The following is a 14,693-nucleotide window of genomic DNA, read 5'->3' as shown; positions in this document are numbered from 1 at the left end:
AATGAGTTATCATACTTGTTAGTGGTATCATTATTAATGATCAATTAAGTTTTCTTCTCAGCATTCAGAAAGTTTTAGAATGTCCTCACCCCTCCCCCAACATGCAGATTTACAATTTGGATAGTGTGACCTGGAAACACTGAGAAGCTTTTCAATATGCAACTGTACCTGTGCGATATGCTTTCTGAGAACATGAATGGAAGCAGTCCAAATAATAGACATAAAAATATTTTAAAAGATTTCATCTTCAAGCCCTGGACACTATGTGCCAGACATTATTCAAAGTGTTTTACAAATATTAACTCATTCAGTTATTGTGATATTAATATTTGCATTGTACGAAGTGGAAACTGAAACCTAGAGAGATTAACTAATTTGCCCAAGGTCACACAGTAAGTAGGTGGCAGAGCCAGGATTTGAATGCAGGCTCTAGCTCTGCACGGTCAGCCAAAACTTAGTGTTGCCTAAGCTACTGTATTTCAGCAGGAATAAGTTATAAGTACATGTCTCTAATTTTTGTTGCATGAAATATAATCTTTTTCAATTCATGCTTTTGTTAAGAATGTATTTTTTTCTTTAAGACGAGTTGAGCACCTCCTTCTTTTAATAGGCCAAACTGGACCATGCAGATGCATGTAAGGAGACAAAATTATTCTTAATATATTGAAATAAAACATGTTGTAGAGGAGCACACACCCATAATAATACCACTGAAAAATGTTGGTCCATATAGTGAATGCTGGGCAGCTACCAGGTTGAGACTGAGTTTTTATGGCCTTTAATTTTGTACTAGAGAGGCACAAGAACAGTGCAGAGCACTTCAGAGACTCAGCAGATCTCAGAACCAGAGGAGAAACCACTGAGCCATACCCAGATTTATACCATTTCTTAAGTGGAAGTTTATGGCAGACCCTCCCTACCACATTGATATACCTCTCATTCTATAAGTGAGTTCTTTTATTATCAACTAATCTTTCAAGCATCATAAAATTTCCAAGTTAAAAAAAAAACACCAGTAGGTATTGCTTTGGTATATGTATATTTTCAGCTTGAGGAGATCCTAACTGAACAATAGTGTCAAGATTCTGTCATTCAAAATTAGAATACTCAGATAAATAACCTTATGTATATAATGATTCATGCTTCATGTTATATGAATTCCGGGAAATCAGCAACCAAACCCTGGGCATTACATAGGGTGTTGAGCACAATGAATATAACAGGACAAAGTGTTCAGCTTTTCAAAGGCCAATGGTCAGGTTTAGTGGTACTTTTTATATCTGCTCTGGCTTCTGATTTCCCATCAAAATTAATGTCTGCAGTGCAATTGAGCTTCTAAAATACATTGCAGGAAAGTGAAGTAAATAGGTACAAAGAGATCCTTTACAAGTGGTGCTGGTCACTACGGGAATATTGTTGTAATGATTAATTTCATGTGTCTACTTGGCTAAGGGATGACAAAATATTTGGTCATTATTCTGACTGTGTCTGTGAATGTGTTTTTATGTGGCTTAACACCTGAATTGGTGGCTGAGTAAAGCAGATTGCCTTCCAATGTGGGTTTCTCTCATCTAATTGCTTGAAGCCCCAAAGAGGAAAAAATTCTAACCCTCCTTGACTAAGAAGGAACTCTTCCTGCCTGACTGCCTTGAGCTGGGACATCAGTCTTTTCTGCCATTTGAGTCAAACTGAAATATTGGCTCTTCTTTATTTTTTAAAGTATATTTTGTTGATTATGCTATTACAGTTGTCCCAAATTTTCCCTCTTTGCCCCCTCTGGCCAGTACTCCCTTCCCTACAGCAATCTCCCACCCCTTAGTTCATGTCCATGTGTCATGTATGTAAGTTCTTTGGCTTATCCATTTCCTATACTGTTTTTATACTCCCCCTGTCTATTTAGTACCTACCAATTATGCTTCTTTATCCCCACACCTTTTTCCCCCATTTCCCCCTTTCCTCTCCCAGCTGATAACCCTATAAATGATTTCTATATTTATGATTCTGTTCCTGTTCTGGTTGTTTGCTTAGTTTTCTTTTTAGATTTAGTTGTTGATAGTGGTGAATTTTTTGCCATTGTATTGTTCATAGTTTTGATCTCCTCCTTTTTCTTAAATAAGTCCCTTTAATCTTTCATATAATAATGGCTTGATGATGATAAATTCCTTTAGCTTTACCTTCTCTGAGAAGCATGTTATCTGCCCTTCCATTCTAAATGATAGCTTTGCTGGATAGAGTAATCTAGGTTGTAGATCCTTGCTTTTCATCACTTTGAATACTTCTTGCCAATCCCTTCTTGCCTGGAAAGTTTCTTTTGAGAAATCAGCTGCTAGTCTTGTGGGAACTCCTTTGTAGGTAACTCTCTTCTTTTCTCTTGCTGCTTTTAGTATTCTCTTTATCTTTAACCTTTGGCATTTTGATCATGATGTGTCTTGGTGTGGTCCTCTTTGGGTCCAACTTGTTTGGGACTCTCTGTGCTTCCTGGACTTGTATGTCTATTTTCATCACCAAATCAGGGAAGTTTTCTTTCATTATGTTTTCAATAAGTTTTCAATTTCTTCCTCTTCCACTTCTCCTGGCACACTTATGATTTGGATGTTAGTACATTTGAAGATGTCCCAGAGGCTTCTTATACTATGCTCATATTTTTGAATTCTTATTTCTTCTTGCTGTTCTGGTTGAATGATTATTTCTTTCTTATGTTCCAAATCATTGACTTGAATCCCAGCTTCCTCCCCTTCACTGTTGGTTCCCTGTAGATTTTTATTTATTTCACTTAGTGTAATCATCATTTCTTCCTTTATGTTGTAGCCATACTCAATGAGTTCTTTGAGCATCTTGATCACCAAGCCTGCTGGCTTTCAGACTAGTACCATTGGCTTTCCTAGTTCTCAGGCCTTGGAATGACACCATCAAGTTCCTTGGGTCTTCAGGCTCACTGCAGCTCTTGGGACTCTTCAGCCTCCATAGTACACGATCCAATTCCTTATGATAATCTATCTGTATCTATCTATATTTCCTTTCTTTCTTTCATCTATCTATCATCTCTCTATCTATCCTATTTGTTCTGTTTCTCTGGAGAACTCTAATATAGTTGTATTTTACAGAAAATTAATGGCAAATGGTTTATTCCTTTCCTAGTTCACTGAGTCATGGTATATCCATTGTTTTTCAGAGCTGAGGTCTCTTATCAAAGAAATAAAGGGGTTTATTTACAAGGACAAGTCTGTAGAAAAATGATAATGCTAAAGAAAAGTGACTTCATCATTGCTTAAACTTGTAATGGCCACATGATGTCTGCACATACCTCTAGGGAGTAAACAGACTTTCATCACTTTTTAGTAGGTATTTCCATCCCCTTATGAGCTCAGAGTTAGAAAAATGAGTAGGCAGAATAATCTGGCAGCTAGAAGGTCACTTCTTTCATAAACTCATTCCTCATCCTTCTTAAACTGCTTTCCCCATACGCAATGTATAACATAACTACAGCTAAAGGGAAAAAAATCTTTCCCTCCACCAATCTTAGAAAAGTTTCAGATAAACTGATGTTATCATTTTATACCTAAACAACTACTAGGGTTTTATAATTATTTATGATGCTGACAAGTCTCCCTGGGGAACACTTAATGGAAGGTTCCATATTACTGGATACCTCTGTTAGCAAAGGTTAATATTATTCCACCTGGTACTTTGTATGTATCAGTTAGTAGAACATACTATTTTGTATATTTAACTGGGTATCAGACTAAATTTGAAGTCTTGCCAGATCTGTGACAGTGGGCAGCTGAGGTTTGACACATGCCTTAGACATTGAGCATGATTACCTCATCCTCAGCATTGTTAACTACAGCTAACTACTGCAGACTATCAAATGGAATGAATGGATATGTCTTCAGATCTGTATCAATCATTTTCATACAACCACCTTTCTTCTATTTGTTTATATAATATTAAACATCGTATCTATGTATAATTTCTTATAATTCACACTTGATGGACAGTTACCTTACTTATTTTGGATTCCCCAAAAAAATACCCTATATAAAACAATCAACTTCTAGACCCTTACTATAGGTTTTGAAGTGGGTGGTAAAACTATCATTTTTCAAGAAAATTAAAGCTGTATGCATATGAAAAAATATCAAATGTGAGAAATATGTGTGATCTAGTCAAACACATGAATACTAGCTCATAGAAGCAGTATTAATAGTTCTGTAGGCTAGAATTCTACCTCAACTTATGCATAAAATAAGAAATACTAATTATTTTGATGTTAGGGTAAATATTCTTGATCTAGGGGTAAAAATTTCACAAAGTTGATATTTAAACCTCTTTGATAAATATATATATATATAACTGAATATTTTAATAAACACAGTTACAGGTATTAACAGAGGTATTTGTTAAGAGGTAAATGTTAATTTTTTTTAATGAATCTTGATTTAGTCTTTAGCCATAACTTATATCTGAAACTCGAGCTTGTCTTTCCTTGTGGCTTACAAAATCAGTCTCATTTCTTTCTAGTCCACTATTCAAATCATTGGCTCATTTTATTATCCATTTGAGGAGAACTAGTTTCCATAACTCAAAATTAAAATATTCTAAATGGGCTTTTCATTACATTTAAAAATAGATTATAGTTAAAGGTGGCACTTTGTAACTTCAGTTTCTCTAAACAAAATAAAGGCTACTTCACTCCTCCTTAGAAGGAGCTGAGGATTTTGACAGCTTTCCATTTCCCCATCTGTAACTTCTCCAGAAAAACCAGCCCATGAAGCAGAGGGGAAGAACTTCTCCAGAATGTGCATAGCATCCGCCAATGCACAGAGGCCCTTTTTGCCTGGATGCACTGTTTTTATGTTTTGTTTTGCTTTGTTTTTTCCAAGTGCTCTTTTGAGTGCATTTCCAGACTATGTAGATGGAAATAATAAAAATATGGTGATGAGATGAAATACAGAGAATTAATAATATAAAAATACTTTCATTCATGACATATGTTATATAGAAGATAAAGACTTATTAAAAGTTAAAAGTGTAATCAGTTCAGTTTTGAATTTCTCAAACACAAAAAGTAGAATCTAGACTATGATGATTATTTTGGACATTTGTCATGAAAATGTTATTAGATTTCACTCAAAATTGTTATAGCATCATTTTTTTCAATTTAAAAAAAATTACATGATCTCCTATGTTTATTTCATATATTTCTCATTTTATAAATACCGAAGATGACCAGGATTGAGAACCTAAGAGATTTGTCATTTATTAAAGTACAGTTAGGATGTAGGAAGATAATAATCACCCAAATAATTTTGATTTCAAAACAAGAGGAAGATTTAACGTGACCATCTTCCTCTGCCCAATGATCTCTTTCAGTTCCTATTGCTCCATCATCTGAAATTCATTCAGTTTAAAACTAAGGTTGGCAAAATGAGTGCTTTTTGAAGTGACAACATTTTAGGTTGTTAACTGTGTTTATAGGATTATCTTTTTGGATGCCAGGGCCAGGCTTTGCTCAGAAACACAGAGAAGACAGCTCAACACTCACTAGACTTCTGGGACAGGACATGCCAACCATAGAAACAGACCAGAAACAGCAGGTTCTGATCAGAGGACAATTCCAAATGCTCCATCCGTTTACCAGGGCTGGTTCCACTCACTAAAACCACAGAACATTCAGGCACAACCTATGCATGGACTGCATTTATTTTTAAATGTGAGGTCTCCTAAACATTTTAGTTGCTATGTAATGTTTTCCCTGTACTATCTCATCCTGCCCTCCATCTGGTTGATCTACTTTGTCTTATTTTTGGGACTTTACACATGAACATCCTAAAAGGATAAAAATCTTAACTTACCTGGTATTTGTGTTGCATTGATTGAACTCAGGTTCTCAGCTTTAAAGGAAAGAAAAGAAAATCGCCAAAATTAAATGCTGAATATCAAATCTATTCTCATAATTATTTCAGGTGGCAAATGAATATAGAACTTAGCTCATCTATGAATCACTTTCTCTGAAATAATAAAATCATAAGGCTTTATAATTAAAAGATACTTTAGAGCAAGGGTCAGCCAACTTTTATAGAAAGGGCCAAATAGTAAATTTTTTAGGCTTGTGAGCCATAAGCCATTGTTACGACTACTCAACTTGAGTGTTGTAGTGTGAATGCCACCATACATAATACCTGAAGTATAGGTATGTCTATGTGCCAATGAAACTGTACTTAGGAATATAGATGAAGGCTGGATTTGGCCTGCAATCCACAATTTGCTGAACCTTGCTTTAGAGCATCTGGTACAAACTCACATCTTGAATACACCAAGATAACACAGACAATTACAGATCCTTTGGTAGGTGCTCTATGTGTTGTATGCCTAGTAAGATATAATGCATCTCCTGACCTGGGGAAAATGCAGGAAGGTTCAGACAGATATCTTTGAAACTTAGGGAACTCCTTTAAAGTAAATACAGTCCATAAGAGTTTTGTACAAGTCAAATTACTTCAGATAATTATGATCAAATTTCACTTCAACAACTTTGAGTATATTCTCCATGAACAATATTTGCCATGTGGAAAATATAGAAAATATTTTTTAAACAAACAGGAGCCCAATGATAAATGTTTAGGGTATCCAATTGTTTCCTCTGTATCTTCACTTGACTGATATCTTTAAATCTGCCTTTTCCCCCACCTTCTTGGTTCAGGGCAGAGCTCAATAGTCCCCCAGTTGCACGACACCAAAAGTAGTGGCCTTTCACGATTCTCTTTTGTTTCTCACCTCCATCAGCTCTAGCTTCAAAATATGTTCCAAATATGTCTCACCACTTAATCGCCTTCTATTCATCTGGAACCCATATCTTTCCTCTTGGTAGCTACAATAAGAGCCATCTAGAAAAAATGTTTTTAAATTTAAACTTGGCTACTTCAGTAGTTCCTTATTCTTGTTATGGCTGGCAAGACTTTACAGGAAGTAGTCCCTGCCTTGTTCCTCAATTCACCTCCAACAAGTCAGCCCCTGTTTAGGTCAAAGTGAGGAGGCTCTTCCTGCCTCAGGCTTCTCTTCTGTCTTATGCCTCATTGTTGTTCTCTCAAGCTGACATCAGCTTCCTTCTACCTTTAATGACTCTGCTCAGATATCACCATTCAAATAACCCTCTTCCAACCACCGTATCTAAAGTTGTATATTCTTTCTCTTCACACTAGTCCACCAATCTGCTTCATTTGTTTAATAGTACTTTCATTACTACAGTGACATTCACTTTATTTTTTAAAAAATTTTGTTGTCAGAATGTAAAGTCCATGACACAGAGATTTCTTTTTTCATTTAAAAAATTTAAGTATAGTTGATATGTAATATTATATTAGTTTTCAATGTGCAACATAAACGAGTTGGCATTTATATACACGGCAATGTGATCACCATGATATGTCTAGTAACAAAAATTACGGTATTGACTCTATTCCCTATTACAACCTGTAACTTATTTGCTTTATTACTGAAAGTTTGTACCCCTTCATCTTTTTCACCTATCCCCCACCCCACACTCTTCTTGGAACCATCAGTTTGTTCTGTTTCTATGGGTCTGTTTCTGTTTTGTTTGTTCATTTGTTTTGTTTTTTAGATTCCATATATAAGTGTAATCATACTGTATTTATCTTTCTCTGCCTGCCTTATTTTACTTAGCACAATACTCTCTAGGTCCATCCAAGATTACTTGTTTTATAATAGTTCCAATGCCCACCACTAGGACATGGGAAAGTACAAGGTCCAGTACAAGTAATGCCCCATTTTTATTATAAAATCTTTTATTACCAAATCATAAGCATGTAATTCTGTAACATAACAATATTGCACACTCAAGAACACCATATGACATTTTACGTGAAATGTCCAAATTAAACTCTAAATTATTACACCCATATTAGCACCCTACCAACCACACTCAAGCAGGCATTACTTCTGCCAGACCCTGCAGATTCTACTAAAAAATCTGGAATGAATGAATGGGAATAGAAAACATTAGTAATAGTAACAATAATAAATAAGATTAATTATATATACCAAAATTTAAGGGAAAATTAATGCTTTGCTTAAAATATCTAGTTAGATAATCACAGCTACCAATTTTGAAGCACTCTTATGGTTAGTCCCATATATTATTTGCTGATGTCTCCAAGAAACATTCTCATTTTGCACATCTGCAAACATTTTCTGAGACAAGTGGAACTACTTTTGCAAGGGAGTACAGTGATTGTAATTCGGATCTCTTGGTTTTAATGTCGATCCTCTTTTAATAAAATAGACAGTTTTTCCCCCCCACTAAACTATTTTGAAAGGAAAGCTTATATAATTAAGTCCAATTTTCATAATACACACGTGTTTTGAGAACGGGCCAAGATCTGATCTATAGAGGAAGTGATTAATTCAAATTACAAATGAGTGTAGTGCATCCTTTTAACCTATTCTCAAACTTAGATGTTTAATAAAGACCAACATCTTAGTCAGGGTAGTTGGTGAATTAAAATCTGTTGAGTTTGATGTTCTAATATGAAACTAAAGTCTTATGAAATGCAAATGAAGTTCTAAACTGCTAAACTTTAATTCACATTAATCCAAAGCTCAGCTTTACTCAACTAATTTGGTTTCAAAACAGAAATTTTAAACAACAGTACAACAAATAACTTTGCTAAATATTCTTATCTGAGAAAGGATATTGTGTTTCCAGTTATATAGAGCTGTATATAGTTATACACAAAATATCATTAACAGGTCCAGGAGAAAAAAAATATACAGTTATTACAATTCTTTACTGATTTGCTTAAAATAATTTACTATAAACAATTAAATTTTCCTTATTATTCCTCCATACATGTTATTGTCTGAATCATTTTATGTGAGATTATTTCTCATTTGTCTGAACCATGATTTGTGACTAGGACGCTGTTATCTTGAGGATTCATCTTGCATCTGTTCACAAGAACTGATACAGACTAATTAGCATATAAAAACATTATGATAAAGTTCCCAAATAAGTGGCATAAATAAATCATGCCATTTACAAAAGAAATAATGAGTCTGAGAGATCAGATGAATTTTCCGAAGGTTTTCCAAAGGATGAGATGCATAGCACTGTGTGAGAGATTCTGTAAGGTGGTACTAGAAAGTGGTATTAAATAACATTGAAACACTAAATAGGAAGTTATTTCTTTTTATTTTTCTTTCAGTTTATTTGATTATTTCAATGAGGAAATTTGAAAACTTCAGTTTAATGCAAGTATGTCATTAATAACTACCTTGCATTTACCTTGACATTTTTTTTTCTTGTTTTCAGGAGAAAGTGAGAACACAGTCCAACACTACCACAAATGATGCAGATGGGTTGCCCACATTTGGGGAAATTGCAGGGACCAACATGTCCAAAGTGCAGGGGATAAGCCTGGCCCTGGGAAAACACCTTCGTGATCATGGTATCTCCCCTGCCAGGTATTTGACTAATTTTTGTAAAGAAGGACAAGCAAGCCTCACACTCAGAGCCTTTGGCGAGCAACAAAACCTAGCTAGAACTTAATTGTATTTTGCTTACATCGTTGTGATTTTATAGCTCTTGCTTATGCCAAGTGAAACTGGCTTTTCATTTATGGTGGTTTTCTTTTCCAACAAATTTAAGAATAAAAAGTGCATAATTTAAGAAAAGTACTAAATAAATAATAGTGCAGATGGTACACATATCTGGCAACACTCATTTAGTTGTGGGAAATACTGAGGTATGTATATAATTTGAATGAGATATTAGAAGAAGGGCAAGGGGAAGGAGAAATAAGGACCACATTAATGAGGAGGGCAAGAAACACACACACATGCAGAGTCAAGGACAAATCTGGCATATGGTGGACAACAGAGAGAAAAGCACCCTGGTCAGAACTGCAGGTTTACATTCTGTCAGCCAGTCACTCAGTTCATCTCTTGTGTTATATTTATTGAACACTTACTTGTCAAGCATATGATATACCCAATTAAAAGCTAGCTGTTTTCTACTTCCTTTAGAAACTTTACATAAAATATCTGTAATAAAATAAGTGTGATATAGTAAAGTTTATGGGGTTTGAGGCAAGAGAAACAAAGTTTGAATTTCATCTTTTTAATTTAACCCCAACCAACTTATTTAATCTTCTGAACCTGTTTCCTTATTTGTGAAACTGGTATCATCAATACTAACATTACCTGGCTTTTGCAAGGATATTTATTAATAAAACAATTGCTAAAATTTACTCTGTTTACTTGCTATATACTGTTTTAAGCTTTATATGTTTCATCTCTTTTAATATACATAAGAATCTGATAAGAGTATAATATTATTATAAACTATTTTATAGATCAGAAAATTGAAACACAGAGAAGTTGAGTAAATAAATGATTGTGCTATTATTTGACTCTAAGCAATCTGACTTCAGAATCATTATTTATAACCAAAAAAGCAAGTTTCTCTTGGCATGGTTAGAATGCACAATTTTTATTTTAAGAAAAGTGTGTTGCCCTTGAAAATCACAAGCTTGGGTGTAGGCTCTTCTCATGTTCAGCCAGTGATATTTCTAAAATGTCTACTTGGTTATTGTACAATTATCTATGCTTTTGTATAAAAATAAATTCCATATTAAACTAGGACAAATTATTCAAAAGGAAACATGATATAGACTTCTTATTATATATAAATGTAATTAACTCCTAGTTAGTAACCTACTGATTACTTATGTGTTATTCATTTCTACTTAACAAAAGCCAGATTTTCCCCTTCGGATTTTAAGACTGTAATATTGTATGTGCTAGGATAGCAGAAGTTCTAGATTAGAAAAATCAAAAAATTTTCTATTCAATAACTTGCCTTACTAGAGTTAGGTATTGGCATTTTGCTTGTCTCAATTTGCCTTCTACCTAAAATCCTATTCTATAATTATTTTCCCTTGGCTAAGTCTGAATTCACCAAAGGAAGATATTGCAGTAACATCTTTTTCCCTACAGTCTTTTACAGTATGCACCATGCTTGCTTTCAAATCTGGTTATTGAAACCTGAATGACTCATTTCCCAGCAAGAAAAGCATCTATTTTGCTTTCTCCCTTCCAGCCTCCTTTTCTTTTTCTCTTTTTTTGCTCAGAAATCATCAGGATGTGCACAAGAAATGAAAAAAGAAGAATCAGGGAGGATGCCATATTTTCAGACATTGGAAGAAATAGTGAACTCAGGCAGAGACAACTTGTAGTTTTATAAGAGTTTCAGACCTAGTCCTCCCATAGTTTAGATTTTGGAGGGTTGACTTTTCCATTAAATCACCCCTCAATGCCCAGCAAGGTACCCCTGCATATAGAAAATGACAAATATATTGATGATGAAACCCAGGTGTAGTAAGGGTAAATTCAGGACATGGCCTGGCATGAGTTAAGTGATGATACCCCTTTCTTACCTGTGCACTTGAAACTTGTGAATGTGATCTTATTGGAAAAAAAGTCTTTGCAGATGTTATTAAGGACCTAGAGATGCAATCTTTCTAGATCAGACTGGGCCCTAAAACCAATGACACTTGCCTTTATAAGAAAAGACAAAGACAGAAGAGACATGGGGAGAAGGCCATGTGAAGATGGAGACAGGGAGTAAAGTGACGTATCTATAAGCCAGGGAACACAGAGGACTGCGGGCCCTCCCCAGAAGCTAGGAAGTGTGATGGCACACAGATGCCCTCCAAAGGACCTTTAGTGAATAAATTAATTTATTACTTAATTCAAAGGTCCCCTATTAGTTTAACTACAATGTCCAGACACTGAATTAATGGAGATTTCTGTCTTAAACATTTTAGGATTCTAACAATGTGTCTTCTACAGACAGAATAAAACAGAATAAGTAAAACAAGAAAAACACACTCAACTTTTTTGTTAGTTTATTTTGTTCATTAGATTCCACATATAAGTGAAATCATATGGTACCTGTGACTTTTATCGTTTCTTGTAGTATTGGTTTGGTGGTAATGAACTCCTTTAGGTTTTTCTTGTCTGGATTTTTCAACAGAAACATTTCAGGCCAGAAGGGATTAGCATGAAATATTCAAAGCGATTAAAAGCAAGGACCTACAACCAGGACTGTTTTACCCAGCAAGGTTATCATTGAGAGAAAGAGGACTTTAAGAGAATGGGAAAAAATTTTTAAAAAATGTTTTCAGACACCCTTTTTTTAGACCTTCATTCCACCCTTCTGGGGAGTAAAGCAACAGACTTCACTCACTCTTCTCTACTCCAAATCAAACCTGCACTTGAGATAATGTATCCCCAGTGCCTTTATCTGAGTCACTTTTTGAGGACCCATTGCCTATATAGGTCCTATGTAAGGAGACAAACCGTCAGTGCTTCAACCTTCCCCTACCAGTAGATTGTTTTGTTCTCTTCCTGCCTCTCTGTCTTGGCTTCACTAATTCTAAATGTTTATGTACCTGAAGGATGGAAACAGAAAGGGTGCTAACCAGGAATCCGGGCAGGCTCCTGGTTTCATCACGTACAAATGGAAATGCGTGTAAACTTACTATATCCAGTGGACTCCATGCTAAGTAGGAAACACCTCGAGAATGGGAGTGATCTGGGGAGAAATGAGTTTCATAACAAAATATCTAAAGGACTTAGTATAGAACTGGCTAATAGAATGACAGCTATAAAGGACAGCTGTAAATACCCTTATTTCATTATCTTGCTTCCCAGGATATTTCATTTTTCAAGAAATGGCTTTGTGGGTGTTTCTTAAAACTACCTGGAACAAAGCCAACTCTAACTGTGTTTAGAAGCCAAATGAATACAGTAGTCCCTAGAACTGAGATGCAAAGGGCATTTTACTGTACAAATCAAAATAAAATTAGGAGTCTTAAGTGGTACATAGGGTTGGCCACTCACTTCTGTATAAGAGCTAGTTTGAATAAACTATGGACCTGAATGACATTGTCCTCATTAGTCACTGAATGTGTAGTAGTGCAGCATACTAATTATTTGAGTGTAAGTTTTCACTGTTAAACATTTTGAAGATTCATATTTACTTTTATTTTTGTTTATATCCAAGGCAGTCATAGGATGAGATGCGTGAGGTTGTGATTTGCTAAAGGCACCTTTCAGACATATGTTGCCTACAAAATAAGTTCTACTTATAAGAAGCCAAACACCACCCCAGGAAATATTCTTTATATGAAGTAGAAATGATTTTTCCCTTTGAATTCCTCTATGTGGTCCCTGCCTCATAAAAAAATATTAGTTCACAATTATTGTGTGAAATCAGACTCATTCTAGGTAACCTTCCTTATGTTGTGCTTAACATGATTACAATAGAAAGGAAGAAAATGGATGTTCCTGATATGTTTCAAGACAGGAGTGGGCCTTGGACATCATGGTTCCCACTTGCCACCTCCTTTTATCTAAGAGGTCTCCCAAGAAAAGACTTAGAGACTCGGAGTCAAATGTAGCTGCTTCTTATTAAGGATGATGGATCTCTCAAAAATGCATCCGTTATTTATAACAAATGGTATCTGGTAATGCTGTTCTGACAAATTACTAGCTTTTCTAGTTAAGATAGTTTCAATAAAAGTACAGATTCCTTTATATCATGGAGGCCAGGAAATGGAGAGTGCTCGTTATGAACATGTAAACTGGAACTGGATATCTGACAGAAATTTGTCCTGCTACTTTCTCTGTCCCTCATGAACAACTTAATCTTGCTCATGGGGTTTCTCCATCTTCCCATATACTCTTTCTCCATTCTTCCCTATCAACTCTACTTATTCATAAATTTTTTATTATGTATTAGGCATGCATAGAAATCACACAGTTATCTCAGACTCACTGTACTGAAACCTTGCTGCTTCAGTTCCACCACCTAATCGCTTTTTTTGTTTCTTTGGGTTTTCTAGTTCTTATCACTCAGGAAATTTGATTAGCCTAGGTCAACATTTTCTCTTCTTTAGTTTTTAAACTAAGCTTTATAAAGAAATTAAAAACTAAATCAACTAATTTTAAACTTTCAACTCAGTACTTTTTAGTAAATTCATAAAAGTTAATTGTGTAACAATTAGTATAATTCAGTTTTAGAACCTTTTCATTAACACAAAAGACTCCCTTGAGCCCTTTTTTGCAGTTAATCTCTAGTCCCACCTTCAGCTTTAGGCAACTACTTGACTGCTTTCTTTCCCTATAAAAATGTTCCTTCTGGATGTTTTATATAAATGGCATTGCACAATATATCATGTTTTGCGAAGTTTTTGTCACTGAGCATGATACTTTTGGAGTTCATTGTGTTCCAACATGTTTCAGTATTGTGTTTCTTTAAATTGCTGGACAGTATTCCATTATATGGCTATCCCATTTTTTGGAATATTCCAAACTCATTACAAATGGAAAAATCCAATGGAATATTCAATTTCATCAGTTAGTAGAAATTTGGATTATTTTCAGTGTGACTATTATTAATAATTCTACTATTAACATTCATTATCTCAGTAACACACTGTCTTGATTACTGTATCTTTAAAGTAAGTTTTATAATTGGCTTGTGTACGTCCTCCAACTTTGTTCTTTTTGAAAAGTGTTTTGGCTATTCCAGGTCCTTTTTATTTCTATATATATTTTAGGATCAGCATATCACTTTCTTAAAAAAAAAAAGCATGTGGTGATTCTGA

General features: G+C 34.8%; 1 protein-coding gene and 1 non-coding gene across 3 annotated transcripts in view; both read right to left on the bottom strand.

Moving 5' to 3' along the window:
• EMCN (endomucin) overlaps positions 1–14,693 on the bottom strand; it is a 92,447-nt gene that overhangs the window by 23,036 nt on the left and 54,718 nt on the right. For both annotated transcript variants that reach the window (XM_054591686.1, XM_054591687.1), the window contains exon 5: positions 5,856–5,894. In XM_054591686.1, coding sequence (XP_054447661.1) covers positions 5,856–5,894 — 39 coding nt within the window. The remainder of the gene's footprint in view (positions 1–5,855; positions 5,895–14,693) is intronic.
• On the bottom strand, positions 9,329–9,491 carry LOC129085438 (U1 spliceosomal RNA). Its single transcript, XR_008530698.1, has one exon. It is a non-coding gene; the product is annotated as a U1 spliceosomal RNA (small nuclear RNA).

This window comes from Pteronotus mesoamericanus, unplaced genomic scaffold (assembly GCF_021234165.1).
Source record: "Pteronotus mesoamericanus isolate MK-2021 breed Mesoamerican mustached bat unplaced genomic scaffold, CSHL_Meso_final scaffold_232, whole genome shotgun sequence".
In the NCBI taxonomy this organism is placed as follows: Eukaryota; Metazoa; Chordata; class Mammalia; order Chiroptera; family Mormoopidae; genus Pteronotus; species Pteronotus mesoamericanus.
Note: the sequence above shows the minus strand (reverse complement) of the source record. Positions and strands in the feature narration are given on the sequence as shown.